A 20,836-nucleotide genomic window follows, 5' to 3' on the forward strand; every position below is an offset into this window, starting at 1 on the left:
TCACTGTGTTACTATGAGTTTTGGTGCAAATACTTTACACATTGCCTTTGATAAGCCTGTCTGCTTGTGCCAAGCTACCAAGGGGGTGAGCAGAGGTTATCCAAAGAGTGTATTCCCCTTACCCTGACTAGAAGCAAGAGTCCCTATTTGGACATTGGTACCTACCTCTGCCAACTAGGGACCCCCAGATCGAACACCATGTTATACTGCAAATTAGGGGGAAAGAAGAGTTAGACCCTAGAAGGGCTCATCCTCCTCAAACTCAAGCTATGCACAAATTATAGAGCCATACGCTATCATGTGGGCTGTCCAGGCTAGTTTCTTATGAGAAAAGCAAAATGCTTTTTTATTTTCACCCACCCTGGTTTCCCCTTGGTGGCCGGCTTCATCATTGCATTCTGCAACCAATGAGGCTACATGGAAGCATGGAATAATATCAGATTACATGGAAGAAAATAAGAGTTGAGTGGAGGGGTGGGGTGGGGTCCTGTTAAAAATGCCTTTCTGGTAGCAACTGTTAAATAAATGCCTCAGTCTGTATGGCTAAAACCTGGGATACACATTAAAAGGCTCTTTGAATCCAGGATGAGTTACTGGTCAGAGGGACTGGGCTCATAGCCTGAGAGATGGTGAGACTGATAAGGCTGGCCATATCAGGTAATCTGATCGAGAGGAAGGCTTAGTCTTTAGAACTTTTATCTTGCATATATTTTAGTGGAAGCTGACCGTCACTTCGAACTAGAGCCACTCCTGCTGTGGTAGACTGTCATTTGAGATTGGGGCAGTGCATAGGAGAGACAATTCAGAGGAGCCGGGACCCCCGGCATGAATTTTAAAGACCAGACACTGAATCAAATATGTATTTGGATTTTGACTATAAAGGTGAAAGCATATACCCCATATTTTGTTAAATAGCACTCTCTCTTCAGGAGAGGGAAAGTCACAGAGACGTCCTGCTGCTGGAGCCAGGATTAGGGATTTAGGATTGCCAGTCTTCAATCTGCATGAGGGTTTATTCCCTAAGGAGTGAAGAACACTTGCCCTGTGTCTGGAGCATTTGCTGACTGCTTGCCTGTCAAGACCATTGGCCTTTGTGAGGAGGAGGCAGAGAGCTTAGAAGTCTGCCTGCCAAGACCAGCAGGTCCTGTGGGATGAGAAGAGCACCTAAAAGAAGTCTGTCTCATCTGGGATCCTGGCGAACAGTGTGTGAGGCACCCTGTCCAGAGTGCCTCACACTGGACAGGGTGCCTCACACACTGTTGTTGAGAGAGCCGTACACTGTCTGAGGAAGTTGGCAACACCTGTTAGGCCACTGTGAAGTTGAAGGCCATTTCCCAGCTACACCTATCTCTTTGGGGCTGTCACAGGTGTCTGTTAACCCTGTGTTCTAGGAGGGAGCCGCTGAGACTGTTGGGGCTGTCTCCCCCAAGAATCTGACCTGATTGGGATACTTGCCTATAGCTGTGACCCCCATTTGCCGGAGGGGGCCAGTAAGACCATTGGTGCAGTCACTGGGGGAGTCCTCAAGACCAGAGGGAGGTCTCTGGGACTCTACCAGAAACTGCCTGCAGGCATTCCTCATCAGTTTCTGCCAATAAGTCAGTGAAGCAAAGAAGAAAAAGCCACTGTACCCAGACACAGTCAGTCTGTGACCACCCCAGGTCGCTGATCTCGCCGCCGGATGAATGAAGCACCCAGATTTGTGGACTCTCTGAAGGCTGCCTACTGGGTAGGGTAGAAGTAGGGCCATAGATCCATGTCAGTCTTGTTGGAGCACGATGGTTTTACCTCTCGGAGCTGAAAAACTTTCAGGGCCAAAGCCAGACTTTGATGCACATTGTGACTGTGGGCATCAGCTGGGGTCCCCTCCTAGAATCTGCTAGGGATGCAGAATATAGCTTGGATTAGGAGGTTGGGTGGAGACATGACCCGCGGGGGAGCACTGCTCTGATGTGCTCTTGCCTTGAGAGACGACTGTGTGAATTATTCAGTTAGCTGTGTTAAGCATGTGTAACAAAACTATATCAACACTAAAGATTGGTATTGGATTGGACACTCCTCTTATTGGGGTAACTCTGAGGTATTTTGACTTCTGATCTCTCGCGTATCTTACACATACCTCCCACTGAAGAGCTACGGTCTGCTCGTCCCACGCAATCACTGATGGTCATGTACTGAAGGGGTGGTACTCAGTACTCAGGACCCATAGTAGGTTAGCCCCGGGGCATCAGGAGTAAAATACCTCAACCCCATTGTTTGGCCCAGTAGGTCCTGCTTGCCCTGTGGCCCTCTGAAATGGTTTTGACACTGCGTATACAATTTCACATGACCTATCATTCTTCAAAACAGAATTTGTATCTTTCTGGCATGCTAAGGTCTTGACATTATTCTAACATTATATAAGTGCAAATGATAAAATTCCTCCACCCCAGTCCTGGAGTAACACTCAATGCAGTATGTTTCGAACTGCACTAGGAATCCTATTTCAGCAATAAGAATTATGAAATCTGCATGAATTGTCACTCAAAATATCTGCCTTAAGTGTATTTAGTAAATGCAGTCCTAACATCAGCAAAACTGCTTCTGAAAATACATATTTCTTGCTATCACATAGCTACATTTCAGATAAATAAAAGGTTCTAATTTTTGGATATAACCAATACTATTGTTCCTGAAATACCAGCTACTCAATTATTTGGAACACGATTTTGGACCCCAAATATTGGCTTACCTTTTTTTTACCAAATACTCTCACCACAGTTATATCGGAGATATTCCGATTTATGTCAAGAATGTCAACAGTATTGAGACTACTGCCTGCAACGAGGCTTACCGTAGGGATATGCATGAGGGCGACGAAAACGATGGGGTGGGAACGTAAATTAATAAAAACAAAGCCCACTGTGGAAATGCGCCTGGCTGAAGGAAATTAATAAATTGAAGGGATTTAGAGGCTGGGATGCGATAGGCCTGTCGACTCTGGGGGATGTAGTGAAGAATGGAATGCTACAGTCGTTCCCCTCATTGCGCAAGGAATATGGACTCCACCACACACAATACTTTAAATACATGCTATTCAGACACGCATGGAGAGCGGAGAGGGCATTGACAGAGGCGCTCCCAGAATATGCTCCTCTGGAGGGTCGCCTCCTACAGGAAAGGATGGTCAGCAAGGCAGTGTCGCTTACATATAAAACAATAATGAATAACAGGCCAGATAGACTGAGGAACCTACGGACCACATGGGAGCGAGAAGTGGGTGAAATGGACGAAGTGGACTGGGGCACGGTCCTCATGCATCCCAGGGAGGTTGCGGTTAAATCACGCCTAAGGTTGATCCAATTTAATGTCCTTCATAGGACCTATTTTGATAGGGCACGAATGCAAAAGATTGGGAGAATAACTGACCCAGGCTGCCTGAGGTGTGGCGCTGCTATAGGGGATTTCTATCATACTCTATGGACATGCCCGAATATTCAACTATTCTGGGGGGCGGTCCTGACAGAGCTGAGGGAGGTGCTGGAGACCACAATAACCTTTTTTTATTTTTATTTATTCTTCAGAAAAGACAGTAGTTAGTCAACCCCCACCAAAAAACACAATTGATCCAGAAATCATAGTAGTTAGATAAATACAATACATGTTCTTTCTTTTAACCTTGTAGGCATAAGATTTCCTTTTATCCCTGCTTCTCCACCAGCGGGCCCCAAATTTGTAACCCCTTTTTCCTCGCTCTCCTACCTTCACATTTATACAATGCCATCTCCAAATTAAATACATGGAAAAGTCTGGCATACCAAGCTTGGTATGTCAGGGGATCTTCATCTTTCCATTTTGAAGCAATCATTATACGAAAGGTTGCTATTACCATAAAGCAAGAATAAGCTTGGGCCAATTCGAGCTGTACGGTTTCATCACAACCAAATAATAATAAAGTTGAGGTCAACGGGACCACCGGCCTCAGTCTTATACAGAAACGTTTCAATCCCTTGCTTCACTATGCTCAATTTACAACATTCAGCAAACATGTAAACCATATCTGCAGGACCTTGTCCACATCTTCGGCAGTTATTGGTCTCCCTTTTCCCCCATGCCAACAATTTTGCTGGTGTAAAATAAAGTCTAAAAACTGATTTAAAGTGTTAGGCCTTAAGGTTGGCCGATTAAAAAAAAAAAAAAAAAAAAAAAAAGAAAAAAAAACTTTTTTGACAATTCTGAAGATCCACATAAGTCCACATCCTGATTATCCAATTTAACCGCCCTCCCACTTTCAGTTCTAGCTATATCATCGGTGTTGGCTTGCACCAGCATAGAGTATATTTCCTTCACTCGAGGCTGCCTGTGAACTAGGCAATCTAGAAGCGGGTTTCGGGCTAAGTTTGTAAGTTGTGGAATGACGGGTTTGATTGTCTCCCTGATATGTATATACTTAAATAGGCATCGGGGATCTACCCCAAATCGTTCCTGAATCTCTCCAAATGACATCTGTTTGAATTAACAATATCGCCAATATTACTAATTCCCGCCTGCTCCCCGGTTCTGCCGATTTTGTCATACAGTGGAGCCAAAAAGATTGATGAGCGCCATAATGACAGCGCTGAATTTTCAGCTGCCTCAATGCTACCCCTGGTGCTGAATCACCAATAGCTACTTCAAAGATGGAGGGCGAAATTGCCCTGTCGTGAGCTGCTGGCATTGTAGGTCTAGGCCTAAATAAGATGATCATTTGCTGCAGCGTTATAGCCCAATAATAATATAGAAGATTAGGAACAGCCAGTCCCCTTGGTCTTGTGGTAGGGTCATTAATTTCTGGGATCTCTTGACCTTCTTGTATCCCCAAATAAATTGCAAAAAGATCTCCTCTATTTTTAAAGCAGGAGCTTGAGGGTTCCACTGGTATGCATCGGAGTAGACATAACATTTTAGGAAACATTGTCATCTTTATGACATTTGCCCTTCCGATAATGGATAGATGCAAGTTATCCATTCTCTTTAAGTCGGCCCCTATTTTTTTTAAGGGTGCCCGAGTTAATATCCCAGATAGCCCCGACATCCGCTGCAATGGTTATCCCTAAATACGTGACTGCCTCCGTCCTCCGAGAGTCCTGCTAGAGAATAGACTTAGAGCAGACAATTTTTGTTTTGTCAGCATTTAATCCATAACCTGACTGCTTTCCAAATGCCCGGGCCAGAGTTTCCATCCTTCCTATTGCCACCTGTGGGTCAGGGGTAACTACTGCAATGTCATCAGCATAAGCTAACACCTTGGTACTGTAGCCCCTGACCACTACCGGCTGGATTGCCTGGTCATTTAGTGGTGATCTAATCAGCGGGTCTATGTTTAGCGTGAAAAGGATTGGGAAACAGGGACAGCCCTGCCTTGTACCATGGGCGATCTTAACCTTCCTCGACTCCCTCTCCATCAGCTGTATTTTCGCATATGATTGAGCATACATAGCTCTAAGGGCAGTTAAGATACGTGGACCAAAGCTGTTTGATCTTAGATTCTGCCACAAGTTTGCCCATTCCACCTGATCAAAAGCTCTCTGTGCGTCCAGCACTATCCGAGACATCTGTTGCCCCGAGACCTCCGCTATATTAAATAATGAGATTACACTTTGGATATGGTCTGTAGTTCCTCTGCCCGGGATGAAGCCATGTTGCCATGGACTTACTAGAGAGGCAATTATCTTTGATAGCCTGAGCTCTAAGATCTTAGAATAGAGTTTTGTGTCAGAATTTATCAAAGAAATTGGCCTATAAGAGGCTGGATCTTCTGCTACCTTTCCCTTCTTCAAGAATATAACTGTATTGGTCTCCTGCCAGGATTGGGGTGGGATTCCCTTCTGTTGTAAGGCTAAAAACAGGTCTAATAAAAGAGGAGCTAATTCTCTATGAAGAACTTTATAATCTCCATCGGTATTTGATCAGGGACTGCTGCCTTCCCTGAAGCCATCAACAGCAGTGCCTTGTTAACTTCCTCCATTGTGATGTCCACTTCTAGCTCCTGGATCATTGGAGGCAGTCCTCCCATTCTTGCATCTCCTAATATTGGGGCACTGAGCATAGAGCGATATAGATCCTGATAAAAGTCAGCAAATATTTTTAAACTTAAGTGGCTATTTTGCCGTCCTTCCCTTTTAACCTTGAGATGTTATTTGCGACTACCCTTTGTTTTACACAAAGTGCCAGATGTTTTCCCATCATTTCTCCATATCCATTACTGTCCTGCATACAGGTTTGGAACCTTTCAGCAGCTATTTTATTAATCACCCCATTAATTTCAGTCTTAGTTCTGATTACTTTTAACTCAAGATTTGATTGCAGCGGAGTCTGGTTTTGCGCTATAGCTATCATATGCTCTTCCTCTTAATTACTCCGCTCCTTCGTAAGTGCCAGTATTTCCACTCACTGTTTATTCCTATGGAACCCCACAAAGCTGATTATTTCCCCCCTGAGCCCTGCCTTAAACGCGTCCCATACATTTTCTCTTTAAGTGCTGTACCTATTGATATCCTAAAACTGCGTGGCCCATCCCCTAATATGTTCAACAAAACCTTCGGTAGTTAATAGCTTTCTATTAAACGTCAATTTTGTGGCTGCTCTTGCATGCCCCGGGGCATCTATATCTAGTACCAAAGGATTATCGTCTGAGAGAACCTTAGGTAGCTTCCTAATCTATGCTCCTTCTATAAGAGAGGTAGAGACATAAAAGTAATCTAGCCTGACATATTTCCTGCCGAACATGAAAAATAGGTATACCCTAGATACATATCTACCACATATCTACTAGCCCATGACTATCCACCAGCGCCTGTAAGGCTTGGAAAACCTGTGGCTTCCTCGCCTGATATCCTTCCGTGGCCATACCATTTGCGTCAATATGAATATTAAAATCACCACAGATGAGGGGAGATGGCCAGGAAGCAAGCTCAATTTCCAATTCTGGCAGCAAGTCTGCATCATCTAGATTTGATCCATAAATAGTGCATAATGCAAAATCACTTGGGATTAGGGCAATTGCCCACCTACCCCATTTATCCGATAGCATTTGTTTAATAGGTGGCAGCCGGTTGGACACGCGAATTGCACCCCTCTGGTGTTAGAAGTTTGTGATGAACAGATTACTTGGGTATAGCCTATATGAGTTTCTTCTTGACATATAATGTATGCACCTAATGTTTGCAATACTGCTCCTGTCCTTCCTCTCCCGCGATCGTTCAGCTCCCCTATATTTTCAGTACAGATAGTCAACCTACCCATCCCTACCATTTCCTTTGTGCCTACATTGCCTCTTAGACCATTCCTTCAAATGACCTCAAACCCACCTCTTTATTTTACAGCAGTGGTCTGCTTTCCTGAATTTTTTTATTTCCCCCTCTCCATTTCCCAAATCACCCCCTCCCACCACCTCCCTCCCCCACCCCCTCCTCCCTGTGTTGTGAAGCAACAGACCTAGCTAGGTCTGTGGGTGATGATTGATGGTGCTATCCCTAGGGTGACATATGAAATACAAATTAGTGAGTTTTAAACCCCGCCCCTAAGCCTTCATTTCTTAATCTTCTTTTAGCTATTATTAAATACCTCCACCTTATTCTAAATCATATTTGAATAAAACGGAAAGTCTAGACCAGCCAGAAAACCAGAAGGAGGCAACTAAAGTATTCCCAGCTAGTTCCAAGGGTTTCTACACAAAGAAAGTAAGTCGGAGAAGTCCGGATCATAGACCCCTGCCTTGATCTCGGACGTGAAGAGACTAACCCAGGTCCTTCCACACTACTTTCAGCGGGCCGGGTTAAATAGGAAGGCCTGTGCGCCCTTCTCCTGGAACTGAGTAATCATTTGGCGACGACGCCATCGTTGTTCCACTGTGATATGGCAGAAGTCTGGCCTGGTGAAGAAGGAATACCCATCTGCCGCACATTGTGCATCTGGTCTGGCCTTCTCGAACACACTTTGCCTTAATAGATAGTTACCAAAATAAGCCAAGAGTGCCCATGGTTTGGCATCTGGGCGAGCTGGCTGGTGTATGTTAAATGGCACTCGATGTGCCCTTTGTATTTCATGGGGCCAGTTCCATCCTTCCAGTTCTGGGAAGGATTTTTGCAGCAGCTGAGCCATAAATACTCGTACGTCTGATCCTTCCTTTCCTTCCGGGATACCAAGAAATTGTAAGGTATTTCTTCTTTGGCGTTTTTTGCTGTCTTCTAGCTTCCATTGGATATCAATAAGTTGTGCCTCGTGTGCCTCCACTTGCCCCTTGCACTATCCTCCTCACTTGATTCTGCATTAGACCCAGTGTCTGATCCCAGACCTGACCAGGTGGCGTCCGATAGGGAATAAAAATAGTTAGCTTCTGAATCAATATCCCTCTCCCCTGGTAATCTGTGAGCCCTTACGGGCCCTGGAGGGTCTCTTGCCGTTACCCTTAAATCTTGCCCTATAAGGTGTCATTCAGGATTTTGTTGGTACCTTTTTCTGCACTTCCCTGGGTCTTCCCCTTGTTTTCTAGGTCTTCTTGGATAAATTGAGTCACTAGTTGGTTTAATTCCTTCTGTAAGAGCTCAAGACCCCCAAGGGCCCCCTTATCCTGCCAAGTAGTGCCTGCGCCAGCTTCTCCTATACCTGGATTGACTTAGATACATACTTCTGGCACAGTTCCCTGAGTTTTCTCTTCCAGTGGCACTGTTTCCTTGATGCGCTCCTTATGCCCTGTTGAATGTTGGTGCAATGTCTCGCTTTCAGGAGGCTCCCTGCTCCCCCTCCTCCTCTGGGCCCACCACCGGCTTACCAGTTAGTTTCCTGCTCTGTCCACTCCCTCCTACCGCAGTCCCTGCTTGCTCACTTGGCTGATCGGATCCTTGTGTGCCAGAGCCCCTGAGCAGGTTGATGACTGACCCTGTGGTACGAGGTGGCTGGAGCTGTGAGCCCGCACCCCACCCCCCTTCCCGTCTGGGAGATTCTCTGCCTGGGCTTTCTGCCTGCGTACATGGAGTGCAACGGGAGCTGTCTCTATCTCTGCCGAGTCTCTCCGCAAGAATCCTGGAGGCCAGTCTGGAGAGTCACAGTTCCTTTCATGCCGGACTTTGTGGGCATATTGCTGACAGCTGCTACAACACTGCACACCCTGCTCCACTTCGAGGAGCGGGCCAGCGCCTGCTTGAAGCCTCTGCACCCAACGATCAGCTTCACCGCCATCCCCACCCTCCCCGCGACCCAGCCCTTCAGCCCGGGTACAGTATATTCTACTTCTATCCAAGCACTAGCGCCGCAGTTTCCAACTTGGGAGCACGTCATTATGAAGTAGCGGTGGTTTAATTAATTCAATCGTGTCATCCCCTCGAGAGCCACCTACGACTGCTTCACACGGTCGCCATCTTGCTTCAGCAGCGGTCTTTTTTTGCACTCCTTAGCGAAAAACTAGAATCTTTCTGCATGTTTCTACACATTCCAAGCTAGTGTTGTTGTTTTCTTTTTTTTATTTTACTGACTTGTATTGAAATGTTTCTAGAATCTGTTTGCAACAAATATTTAGCAGGTTTTTAATGTGTTGTGCACTAGAGGTTTTATTTCCATAACCTTCTAAAGTTTCATATACTTAGGACTCGTTCCTTTGTATGGTATGTAACTTTGAGGTTCTTTAATTTTGACTTCATCTTACATTTGTCATCAATTTGTGTTGCCTTTACACAGGCTGCTCTATTCATGAAGTGTCTCTGCCCTTTGGACTGCAACGTGTTGAAAACCCCCCTCTGTCCTTGCTTTGAAAACCAATCTCAGACACCAGCTGGCCTAACTGCCTACAGACATGTTCTGCCATTACTGATTGACCTATAGGTGCTGTAGTTTATTGACTTGTGGGTTGGGCAGAAACACACTTAAGGGGGACGTTCTGGTTACTTGATGCTTTGTTCTGAATGTTTTCCTATTGGCTAATATTTTGCAGATCTTGTATGTCCATATTGGGTATTTTGCATGCTTGCAAAAGCTAGGACTGCCCCTTACGTTTGTGCTGAGTTTGTAACCCTAAGCATATAAAAGGCCTCTGTGTTTTGTACTCTTTAGACTGCCTCATTCAGTTGCAAAGGCTCCTGTGTGACGTAGTCTCACTTAAGTTTAATAAAGATGTCTTTTCATATTTCAGCTTCTGTGCCAAGTTCTTTGTATTAGTGAGACCCTTGAGATTGAAGATTATAGTTCTTCAAATGGCGCGGCCAACGTGGGCTTCATCAGAGAAGTGACTTTCTGAAGTAGTGATCTTGTCAGGAGACTGAAATCTACTGTGGAGGACATGACAGGATTCTACTACGAAAGTACTCTGTGCACGGAGATTCTGGGGAGTCTTTGTCTCTGCAGCCCAGTATATTTCTGATCTTCCTGATTTTGATCCTCCACATGATGTCACTCCTGACTGAGAACCTTTTTGGCGTGAGTATTCTACAAAAGGACCGTTTGGTCATTTAGAACTTGGCAGTTAGAATTTGGACAAACCTTTTGATTGGTAAAAGTAAGGTAGTTTAGTAACGCTTACTGTAGCTTTGGAATTTTGGAATTTGTGTTGGCCAACTTTGGAATCGTATAGGTTTGTATATGCGAATTGCAATTTGTGTAGACAGGTAATGAGGAGATTATTCTCTATTTGGTTTTGTTGAACGGTGCACGTACGAAAAGTACATTAAGCACTACTTTGATTATAATACTTGTATATTCTGCAGTATTTTTGGCATGCCTGTTTTCAAAGCTCACATAGAAGAATGTGTTGCTTTATTTGGAAGGTACCATAGTGTGATGTGAAATTAATTAGCCGGCTCTCCTAGAAGGAATACCTAAATAGGTTTAGGTATACAAACATATTTCTTCCTTGGTGATTCTGTATCCCCAGGGAATTAAAATATGGACATAATACATACAAGGATCCTTTGTTCTGTGCAATTTTATGAATGAAGATATGCAGAGGGATTTTTGGTGTTCTGCTAGCCAAAGCTAGCAAATTGAGTGTATTTTCGCTTCTTGGATATACATCAGTCTGTTGGGCTGTTTTTGCAGTCTTTTGGAACACAATTGAGAAGCGCTTCTTGTAAATATGACTTACAACTAGTATTTACAAATGGTTTGGTTTAAGTACAGTCTGTGGGCTGTCCTTTGTTTCTGTTCTGAGTATTGGTTTGTGGGTTAAATGTGTGTTTAAATGTCTATGTGGTTTTCCCATTAGTACAATTTCTGTAAGTGAATAACGATGGCGCTATTCACGAAATAAATGGCTAAAGCGCGCCGTATTGTGTGTCCTGAGTGTTTGACCCCTTTCTGTTTGTCTGAAATGAGCTCAATGTCTGTTCGTGGTTTTTCTTGATGTTTTCAGTCTATTAAGCAAAATGTCTAAATGCTTAAAAACTGAAATTTAAATTCACATTCACTAGGAATAAAAAAGCCCCCAAAAACGAAATTGGGTGTTTTGCAAAAAAATAAATAAACTTACAGCATTTTCCTTAGATACATTGTATTAGATATTAACAGGCAAACATATCATCTGAATACATTGGACCTTGCTGTATTGCACACGCATTTTGAAACTTGAAATGTCTTAGTTTTAGTTTTAAATAGACAGCCACCGTGCTCATGTTACAAACATTGAGAGACAAGCTAAATAAACAGGAATATTTATTCAGCCAGGACTTTGCCCTCAGTTGCACGGGTGAAACTTTGCATTTCAGAATGTTTTAAAAAGGTTCCAAAACTAATGTTCATTATTTTGTATTATAGGAAGACATTTCAATTAAGGGTTTTGCTTTCTTTAAGCATTTCTGTAAGCATATTCTTGGCTCTGTTGCTAAATAATAATTAACCCATGTAATGAAGAAACATTAAAAAAAAAACAGTAACAGATGCTGAAACAAGATAAGGCATATGCAAGGAAACTAAAAAGTTAACGATGTCTTGAACATTGATTGGCAATCTCAGATAAAGATCAATCAGGGAAATTGGCTTTGTGAGGTCAGTTTCAGGTGAAGAGGTCAGTTTCTTGCAGTTTATTTCAGAGTAAACCTGGTTAATGTGTACATGAACAGGGGAGGCTAGGCCACCTTGTTCGCCAGGCTACCTTTGCAGGCCTACGTGGCACAGAGCAAAAAAAAAAAGAAAATGAAGTCAGATTCGAGGAATTACAGAACATTAATATGTGGAATTATCAAAAATGATTGGGTTTATTAAAAATAATTATTAATTAAGCAAAATAATTATTAAAAAGAAGTGCTACAAAATTCGTTTTTTACTATTCATGAAGCTTAATACTTATACTGTGACCTCCTAGCATTATAATTTAATTTAAGGTATGTTATACTGCATAATGAGGATATTAGCATATAGAATTTCACTTACCGCAGGCGTGAAAAACTAATTTTTCTCAGGATTTGCATGAGATATGTCTAATGTCCAATCTCTGCAATTTGTAAAGAACATTCTGAGGATAATTAATAAGTAATGCAATTGTAGGATCTTTATTTTTAAGTGCCCCAAATATTAAAGTCGAATTTGGGTAAAATTTGGGCATTTTTGCCATTTACAATAGCTTTAAAGTGCTTTAGGCTTCAGTAAATGCATACATTTAGGTATAATAAAAATTTGCAGGTTGTTCCCATTTGGGTTTGCTTTTGAATGGCTCAGTGAGCCAATGTGTTTGGTGCAGAGGTTTGAGTTTAATATCAGGGTGGAAGGTTTTAACTTTGGCTGGACCTAACTGAGACCTTCATCCATTTAAGGTTGATGAAATGAGTACCATTGCAAACAAGCATTTGTTCTAAAAACTGGTATGTGAGTTATTATGTTCTGCAAATTATTCACAGTAACTGTTTTAATAATCTAAGTATAGAAATAAATTGTAGCCCCTAACAGGAGTAATATATATATATCATGTGTTTTTAACTAGGGTTGATTATTGCAGGTTAGAAAGAGTTGGGAAGGTTTTTTGTCTTTTTCAGCCTTAGAGTGAGGAAGAGGGAGAGGGCTGAGGAGCCCGCAAGGCAGATTTTGACCTTAAGGTCAGTGAGTTGGGAGTTAGGAATAAGTGTAAACAGATGGAGAAATCGTTGCTTGGAAAAGCAGGGCCTCAAAGGGTGTTGGCGCACGGGACACGCAGAGTGTCTGTGAAAGAGTTTTTGGGAAGTCAAAATTAAGGTGGTTTAGCATGTTTTCAAAAGATGGTTGGTTACAGTTGATATTTTGTGTGTTATGTGCAGTGTCAGTAGTATGTTGAAAAAGATGTGTTTTTTTATTATGACTTCTTTTGAAAAGAAATGTTTGTGCGTTTTTACATATTTTTGCATTTTATCCTTTTATGAATTGTTTCTGCTGATCCTGTGTGTCAGAAGCGACACAGTAAGTTGTGTTTGACAGCCAAATCTCCACTAACTGGTGATCTGCTGTCAAAAGGAGGGTGAGGATTTTAAGCCTGACAAGTTAAGCAGGCCTGAATATTGGGTTTTGGGCTGCAGGTTCACAGTGCATAAAGTGCATGCAATGGTGATGTGTGTCACCGCTTATTTACATATGCTATTGTACTTTGTCTATGCTTTTTGTGCTTGATATACAGCGCGTATATCTGATGGCTTGGCATGTGTGTTTTTTTTTATTTTATGCATGGTTTTGTTTTATGTTGCTGCTTTAGATACTATTACAAGTTCACCTGTGTTGTGAAGGGTTCTACATGAAGATGTATATCTCTGCACAACAGTTGGGTGATTTTGCGCTGATAATAAATTTCACAGATATGATTTTTCATGCTGTGAACAAGTCAGACAACACTTCACCAGTGTATGTCAAATTTGGCTATATAGTATTGAAGTAAAATAACAGATATACAGGATCAAAGTGTGTCACCTGCAATTAGTCACAATACTGTCCTCTTCTCTTAAGGAACAGGCAGCCCTAGATGTATGTTTCCTTGATTGGACCTAAGGATGAAATGATAGATTTGTGGCTCTTGCTAAAGGTGACCTAAACTTTTCATTTTTTTCCCTGAAAAAGGAACTGGAACATTAGCTGAGATTACCGTATATGGTGTAGCGGCCAACGGTAGAGCTAACATTTGTGAACTATTTTGACTTTTTGTGCATCACCCATACTCTTGGTATTATGTCACAAACTTGACTATTACCCGAGTAATTTCTTGTTCTTCCTATAGATTTTTCTTTTGTCGCTTCTCCCCTGATTGATGTCGCATTGTGCCTAGTTATTGGGGATTTTAGCTGTGTCCTACTCACATTTCCCTTTTCCATATTCTTTTCACCAGTCAGCTCATTTATTCCTTTTGTATGACCAGACTGGTTTTCAAGAATTTTCTTTAGGCCTACTTTGATGTTTTCCAGTCTGACCGTCAGGGTAGTGATAGACTGTTTAACTGACTCAATACTATATTAAGATAAGTTTTCCACCTCAATAGGAGACTTCCACCTCAATAGGAGATACCTCACGTTTTTTTGAATATGACAAATTCAATGCCTATTGTAATTTGGTTTTTAGTTCCTTTTTTCTGCTGCTTTAATTTTTGGTGGATTAGATATGTTCTAAATGATGGAAATACCAGGACTCTCTAGTTCTTGTTTTTTGTTTCCACATTTTGATCATTAGCTTTTGTATTGCATAGTCCACCTGATGTACAATTATTAAAGGGAGGTATCTACATGTCCCTGATAATATGTATTATGCGATTTCTCGTTTGAGATGTTGTAGATAAGGAATTAGGGAACACCTATATGTAATCATTGAGAGAAAAAAATGTGTTTACCCCATTAGACGATGCCACTATGTGTGAGGACATCCATTCAGATAGAATTCCCATGTAGCTATCTACCCTTAGATTGTAGAGGATATGCTCTCATATGGAAACCAATTGAAGAGGCTAGAGGCACTGTTTTGCCTACTGCCTTTGTCTTTGTATTGCCTTTGAGAATGACAGTGTATTCTAGACCAGAAATGTCCCATGACGTATGGCCACTCCTTTAAAGATTGCAGGCCACCTGCTTGCAGTCCCCTTGTTATACAATTAACTGTTTTTGTACTTAATTGAAGGAAACCAATAACTGTCACATTTCCTACGTCACTAGGTTCTGCGGGATTAAGTCATAATAACCTGCGGAACTCACCCACAATCCCATCAGTGACAGCTATAGATGAAAAGTCCCAGCACCCATAAAAGTAGCAAGACTGGACAGCGATCTCCAGCGCTCCATCAATGGTATCTCTAAAGCATCGCACTTGCTCCATCAGACGGCATTGGACATCACAGAACCAGAATTTCAGTGCAAAAGAGAGAAAGAGAAGGATTCTTGTTGTTTTTGAGGCTTCAGTTTTCCACCTGTCCATGTGCTGGTAACCTCTGACAGAGTGCAGTCCCTTGAGCCCCTTGGCCTGAGTTTTGGCCACACACCCCCTTTTCTTTGCTCCAATGGAAAGACAGTGCACCGGAGGATCCAGGATTGGCAAAAGGCACTACATTGTGGTACCTATGATTAAATGAAAGAGCAGCCCGAGCATCCTCTGACACTGAAATGAGTGTTGGAGCCTGAAAGTGTTGCTGAGTGTGAAAGTCTGTTGCTCTTTCCCGATTAATAGTACTTGGGTCTGCATGAGATGATCTGTGCCCATGACTAACGAAGAGCACAATATCTGTAGTGCCTGCAGCACAGGAAATATTGGTGCACTGCATTGAGACATTGAGACTTTTAAGTGAGCTGTGAGTGTTTGCCAGGAGGGCACTCAAACGGATTCTGAGAAACACCATTTTCATGAAAGGCCTGAATGAAGAGGCCCATGCGGAAGAAAACAGAAGCAGATTTGATGGACAATAGAAGCCTGCCAGAGAGGCTTCGACGGACTCTGGGTATTTCCCGTGCGATTGCATAGAATGGGTGTTTGGAGACTGATTCTTATTGTTTTACTGGCATCGTCAATAGTCGCTGAAATAACTAGGAGCCCTGAAAATGTTTGCAAAATAATTTTAGGATTTGCTTTTACCTAGGGTTGTGAAAAAAATGATAAACCTGTTTGTAATAGTGGTCATTACTTCCTTCTGCTATCTAAATGTTAAATGCTTTGTTCTCTTTGTATTCCTGCTGATAGCTTACATATTCTTGTTTTTATAAAATGAGTAGAATGCTCACCTAGCAATGAATTAGAATTTGCCTGTGTAATGGCAAAAGGAGGGGCTGAGGTTCTTTAATTTTGACTCCATCTTACATTTGTCATCAATATGTGTTGCCTTTACACAGGCTGCTCTATTCATGAAGTGTCTCTGCCCTTTGGACTGCAACGTGTTGAAAACCCCCCTCTGTCCTTGCTTTGAAAACCAATCTCAGACACCAGCTGGCCTAACTGCATACAGACATGTTCTGCCATTACTGATTGACCTATAGGTGCTGTAGTTTATTGACTTATGGGTTGGGCAGAATCACACTTAAGGGGGACGTTCTGGTTACATGATGCCTTGTTCTGAATGTTTTCCTATTGGCTAATATTTTGCAGATCTTGTATGTCCATATTAGGTATTTTTCATGCTTGCAAAAGCTAGGACTGCCCCTTACTTTTGTGCTGAGTTTGTAACCCTAAGCATATAAAAGGCCTCTGTGTCTTGTACTCTTTAGACTGCCTCATTCAGTTGCAAAGGCTCCTGTGTGACGTAGTCTCACTTAATTAAGTTTAATAAAGATGTCTTTTCATATTTCAGTTCTTTGTATTAGTGAGACCCCTGAGATTGAAGATTACAGTTCTTCAACTTCACTGTGATTTGCAATATCATTATAATATATGCCAGAATTGACTAATATCAGTTATTGGGGTCGAGTTCCGATGTCACAGTTCCTGCTGCCGAGGTGAAAGGTAGGTCAGGTCACATAGCATAATAGAAGCAGCTGTTTTGCAACAAAAACTGAGGGTTGCTTTTCTTTCTACTGAGGGTTGCTTTTCTTTCTTTTACTCTATTTTTCTAGTTTACAATGAAAAGCAGAGAGCACATGTTTTTATGGCACTCCTTGGAGAAAAGCTAGACTCTTTCTGCATGTTTCTATGCATTCCTGGCTACCGCAGTTTTTTTTTTTTTTTAAGTGACTTGTATTGTACTGTTTCTAATATCTGTTTGCAACAAATTTTCTTATATAATAGTCTAATGTGGCTACATCTTATTCCTGTGGAGATGCTCCCTAAGCCCCCTTTTACCCACACAAAGTAGCAGGTATAAACATGTCTGTTATCTTTCATCCAAAACTGCTATGTATGGCGAATGCTGAGCACTGATGCAGAGAGTTAGCAGTCACTGCAAGGGAATGGGATCATGAATGCAATGAACTGCATTGGCTGCAGACAGCTTTTGTAAGGGGTAGTAGCGGCAGTGCTAAAGATGGCGTGGGGGCAGTACTGTTGCAGTAGGTCACCACGGTGGTGCCCAACTAAGAAAAATATTGGTCTTTATTTATTTTACAAATTAAGCAATGGCCACGTCTCACAGGGATTCCCTTTGTCATCAGTACACTTCATTATAAACTTTAAACTGCATCATGATCTGTCATCCGCAAGAGGCATGTTTTCCCTTTTTTACGTTTACACTTAGATGTTGTTACCCCTGAGTTGAAGCAATTGGAAATTCACAAGGGAGTTGAATAAGATCTTGAAAAAGGTGTAGCTTTGGGTGCAGGAAAGTAGTTGTTCTTTTACACTTCTAAAACGAAACCGATGATTGAGGGTATGGTTTCCAGTTCAGAGCTGTTAAAGCAGAGTAGAATGTATAATTTGTGTTTTGGCAACTCCATGGATAAGGTGATGCCCGCTGGTAAGATCTTCCATTTTATTTTGGATGGCTAAGTAATCCTAGGATGTCAAGTCAATCAGGCATCATTCTACTCAAATTGCACCCCTTCCTAGATGTGAATGAGATATCAGCATTATAGGTGTAATTGACTCATGTCTTGATTATTTTGTGTTCCTATTTCTTGTCCCCGCCGCTATGTCCTCCCTGACCACAGACCTGCAATTGTGCACATGTCAAAGCCAATTAATAAATATATTTGTTAAGGCTTCATCTCTTTCAAGAGCACCTATCACAAGTTTGGGGGCATTGATCAGAAATACTTCTCGACTTGCTGAATAGAGGGCCCTGTTACCCTTCGTCTGTTGTAAATTTGGGGGGTTCCTGAGAGGAGTATCATATGGACTCCGAGAGTTTAGGCTAATTCCAGCCATACTGGAGGGCCCCCTTGTGGGAAGCCTAAATGCAGAAGTCATGGCTTGTTGAGGGAAATACTCCTGACTCTAAGCTTGCCCAAGGATAAGTTCGGAATTTGGCACAGATAGAGAGGGGCCCTCTGTCTTAAAGATCGTTTGTCCAGGGAGTTGACTTCTCTATATCCTGGTCTGGCCCAAGTGGGGCACTGCAGAAGCTATGATCTCTGAATGACAGTAGATGTTGTTCTTCCCTTTCTTACTATGGTTTACAGCAACAGTTCAGGCTTCTCCACTTTTTCTGACAATAATTGAGAAAGTGAAGCCACACCATTTTGTAGCCCCCTGACTCCCAAAAAATGTAATTGGGCCCCTACCTCCTCTCTACCATGAGGGTATTAAGACTGATTTGCACAATTGTGCGTAGGTTGTGCTATGAGTGAGATGGCAAGGCACATTTAATCATTCTCCAGAGTCCCCAGGATTTGAAATGTATTTACACACACAACCGTTAGTATACCTGGTGAATTAGCAGGACCTTCATGGGCTCCTTGTTGAGCAGATGAATTCACTGGATCACTAGGGGGAGGGGGACAGAGGTACTGGCTTGATGGACTTGTGCCTCGGTTATGTTGCCCCCTCTATCTCGCCCAGTTGATTTTACCATATAGGACTTAATAGATCCCTTACTATTGGCTGTAGAAGTCAGTTTTCCCTAATTCCTTAGTTTTTAGGACACCCTCCAACTCTATTAAAACATCTATTTGATCTAGGGTACCGTTTCCTGTTTTGCTTGCTTCCTAGCTTTCTTTGTTTCAACTGTGTGATCAGTGACTTTCCTTTTCCCCCATTGCACAGAAGAAACGAGAGGCCCTTTAAGATAGATTAACTGCTCAGAGGAAAAACAGCAAGTATTACCCTGGGGAAGTACCAGTTTAACCAGAAGAAGAATTCTTGAGGACATTTCAAGAAAAGGCAAGTCCTTAACAGACTATACCATTTAGAATGCATCAAGGGCCAGATCCAAAAAAGCACCAGTTTCTAATAGATTGTAACACGCGCTTAGTACAAGCCTTCCCCCACTTTGACCCCTAAGGGGATAATAACTTCAGTCAATACAACGTACCCAAGCGTGGGTAACACACAAAATGAGCCTTGGTCCAAAACTGGGAAGGTCAACAAACAGAGGACCAGTAAATGCAGAATACAAAAAATACAAAACCACAACTCCCCCTCCACCCCACCAACTGTCCCCCCCGCCACCCCCCCCCCCCGCGACTAAGTTGAACAAATGTCAAATATCACAAGAGGCAAACCAAAAACCTCTTAGCTATCACAGTTTTTTTTTTTTTAATCACATGCAGACTGGAAGGAGCTGAAGGATAAATCCAAAATGGTAAGTCCCGAGTCCACATAGATATCTGGTAACCAGTGGTTTCTCGAGAATGACACTTCCACCTCTTGAATTTAGTGGGTACTAAGTCAACAGCAACACATAGCCAAAGGTAGGAATATCCTCCAAATAAAAACCGCAATGCCGCCCAAAGGAGATACCAGATCATACCGTCTATGTCGAAAGTACAGTAAAGGAAACTAAGTTGGGTGGCGCTGCCCGGCTCTTTCTGGTGTTGACGGGTGCAGGACAGGCCCGCCCTTAGCCTGAGCTTGGCACGGACCGTCCCGTCCCGCAGTAGGAGGTTGGGTGCTATATAGCGTGGCGTGGGGAAAACCGTCCGAGCCCCTCTTCACAGGTGCAGGCAGTCTGGGACAAGAAGTCCCATCAGGAACCACAAATGTAGGCAGCAGCACCAGGCTACTAGGATGTCTCCAAGTTCCTGTTTAATGATACTACTAAGAAACTCTGCTACAAATTGTAACAAACTTAGAACTACTTGGCAAAGTGGTAGCAAATGTTGGCTAGCCACACTCTAGGAATATGTGGAATGACCATACCAAAGAGCTGGAAAAATAAAGGAATTATTATACTTTAGGACGAATTTACGTAGGAATTTAAAAAAATCTGATATAAGTAATGCTCTAATGTGAGAGGGGGTCTATTTATCATTTTAAAATGTGTGATGCAAATGATAACAAATTACAGATTGGGTTCATGGTATGCGACATGCCTGTTGGGGAAAGTTTACACTATTTTTATCACTTTGCATACGTTGAGAACATAACAGCATTGTAACTTATTCATGGACATTTTTAAAACCATGTTTGAATTCTGGCTCTAAAATCAATATTGAAATACACCGCCTTGCTTTTCAGTATTGCATGAAGTTGGAGGAGTACCGTTTGAAATCCTGGAACCTGTCTTGGAACGTTGTACACCAGAACAGTTGAACAGAATAGAAGAATGCAATCCGGTAATTCTTTTTCCAAATCATAGCTAGATGTTTCCTATGTTTTATTTTAAATATAACTTTGTAGCACCAACATGTTTGCAGCGCCAGTTCCTTTAAATAAGCAATTAGTCAACAAGCCGCAAGTTGCTCTAAAAGGGTACATGGTAGTAACCGCAACACAGTTTCATGCTGAGGTTCATGTTCTTCAAATGTCCTGAAACAGAAAGTTTCACATAGCAAAATTAAATTTACTAGGTGGTATTCTGAAATCCATGTGTAAAGCA

At 42.3% G+C, this 20,836-nt stretch overlaps 1 protein-coding gene across 1 annotated transcript in view; it reads left to right on the plus strand.

The window, feature by feature from the left end:
* Nucleotides 1–20,836, plus strand: part of LOC144762707 (elongin-A-like) — a 586,446-nt gene that overhangs the window by 376,942 nt on the left and 188,668 nt on the right. The window contains exon 7 of the mRNA XM_078647949.1: nucleotides 20,476–20,573. Within this exon, the coding sequence (XP_078504075.1) occupies nucleotides 20,476–20,573 (98 nt within the window). The remainder of the gene's footprint in view (nucleotides 1–20,475; nucleotides 20,574–20,836) is intronic.

The sequence above is a fragment of the Lissotriton helveticus genome, chromosome 6 (genome assembly GCF_964261635.1).
Source record: "Lissotriton helveticus chromosome 6, aLisHel1.1, whole genome shotgun sequence".
NCBI lineage: Eukaryota > Metazoa > Chordata > Amphibia > Caudata > Salamandridae > Lissotriton > Lissotriton helveticus.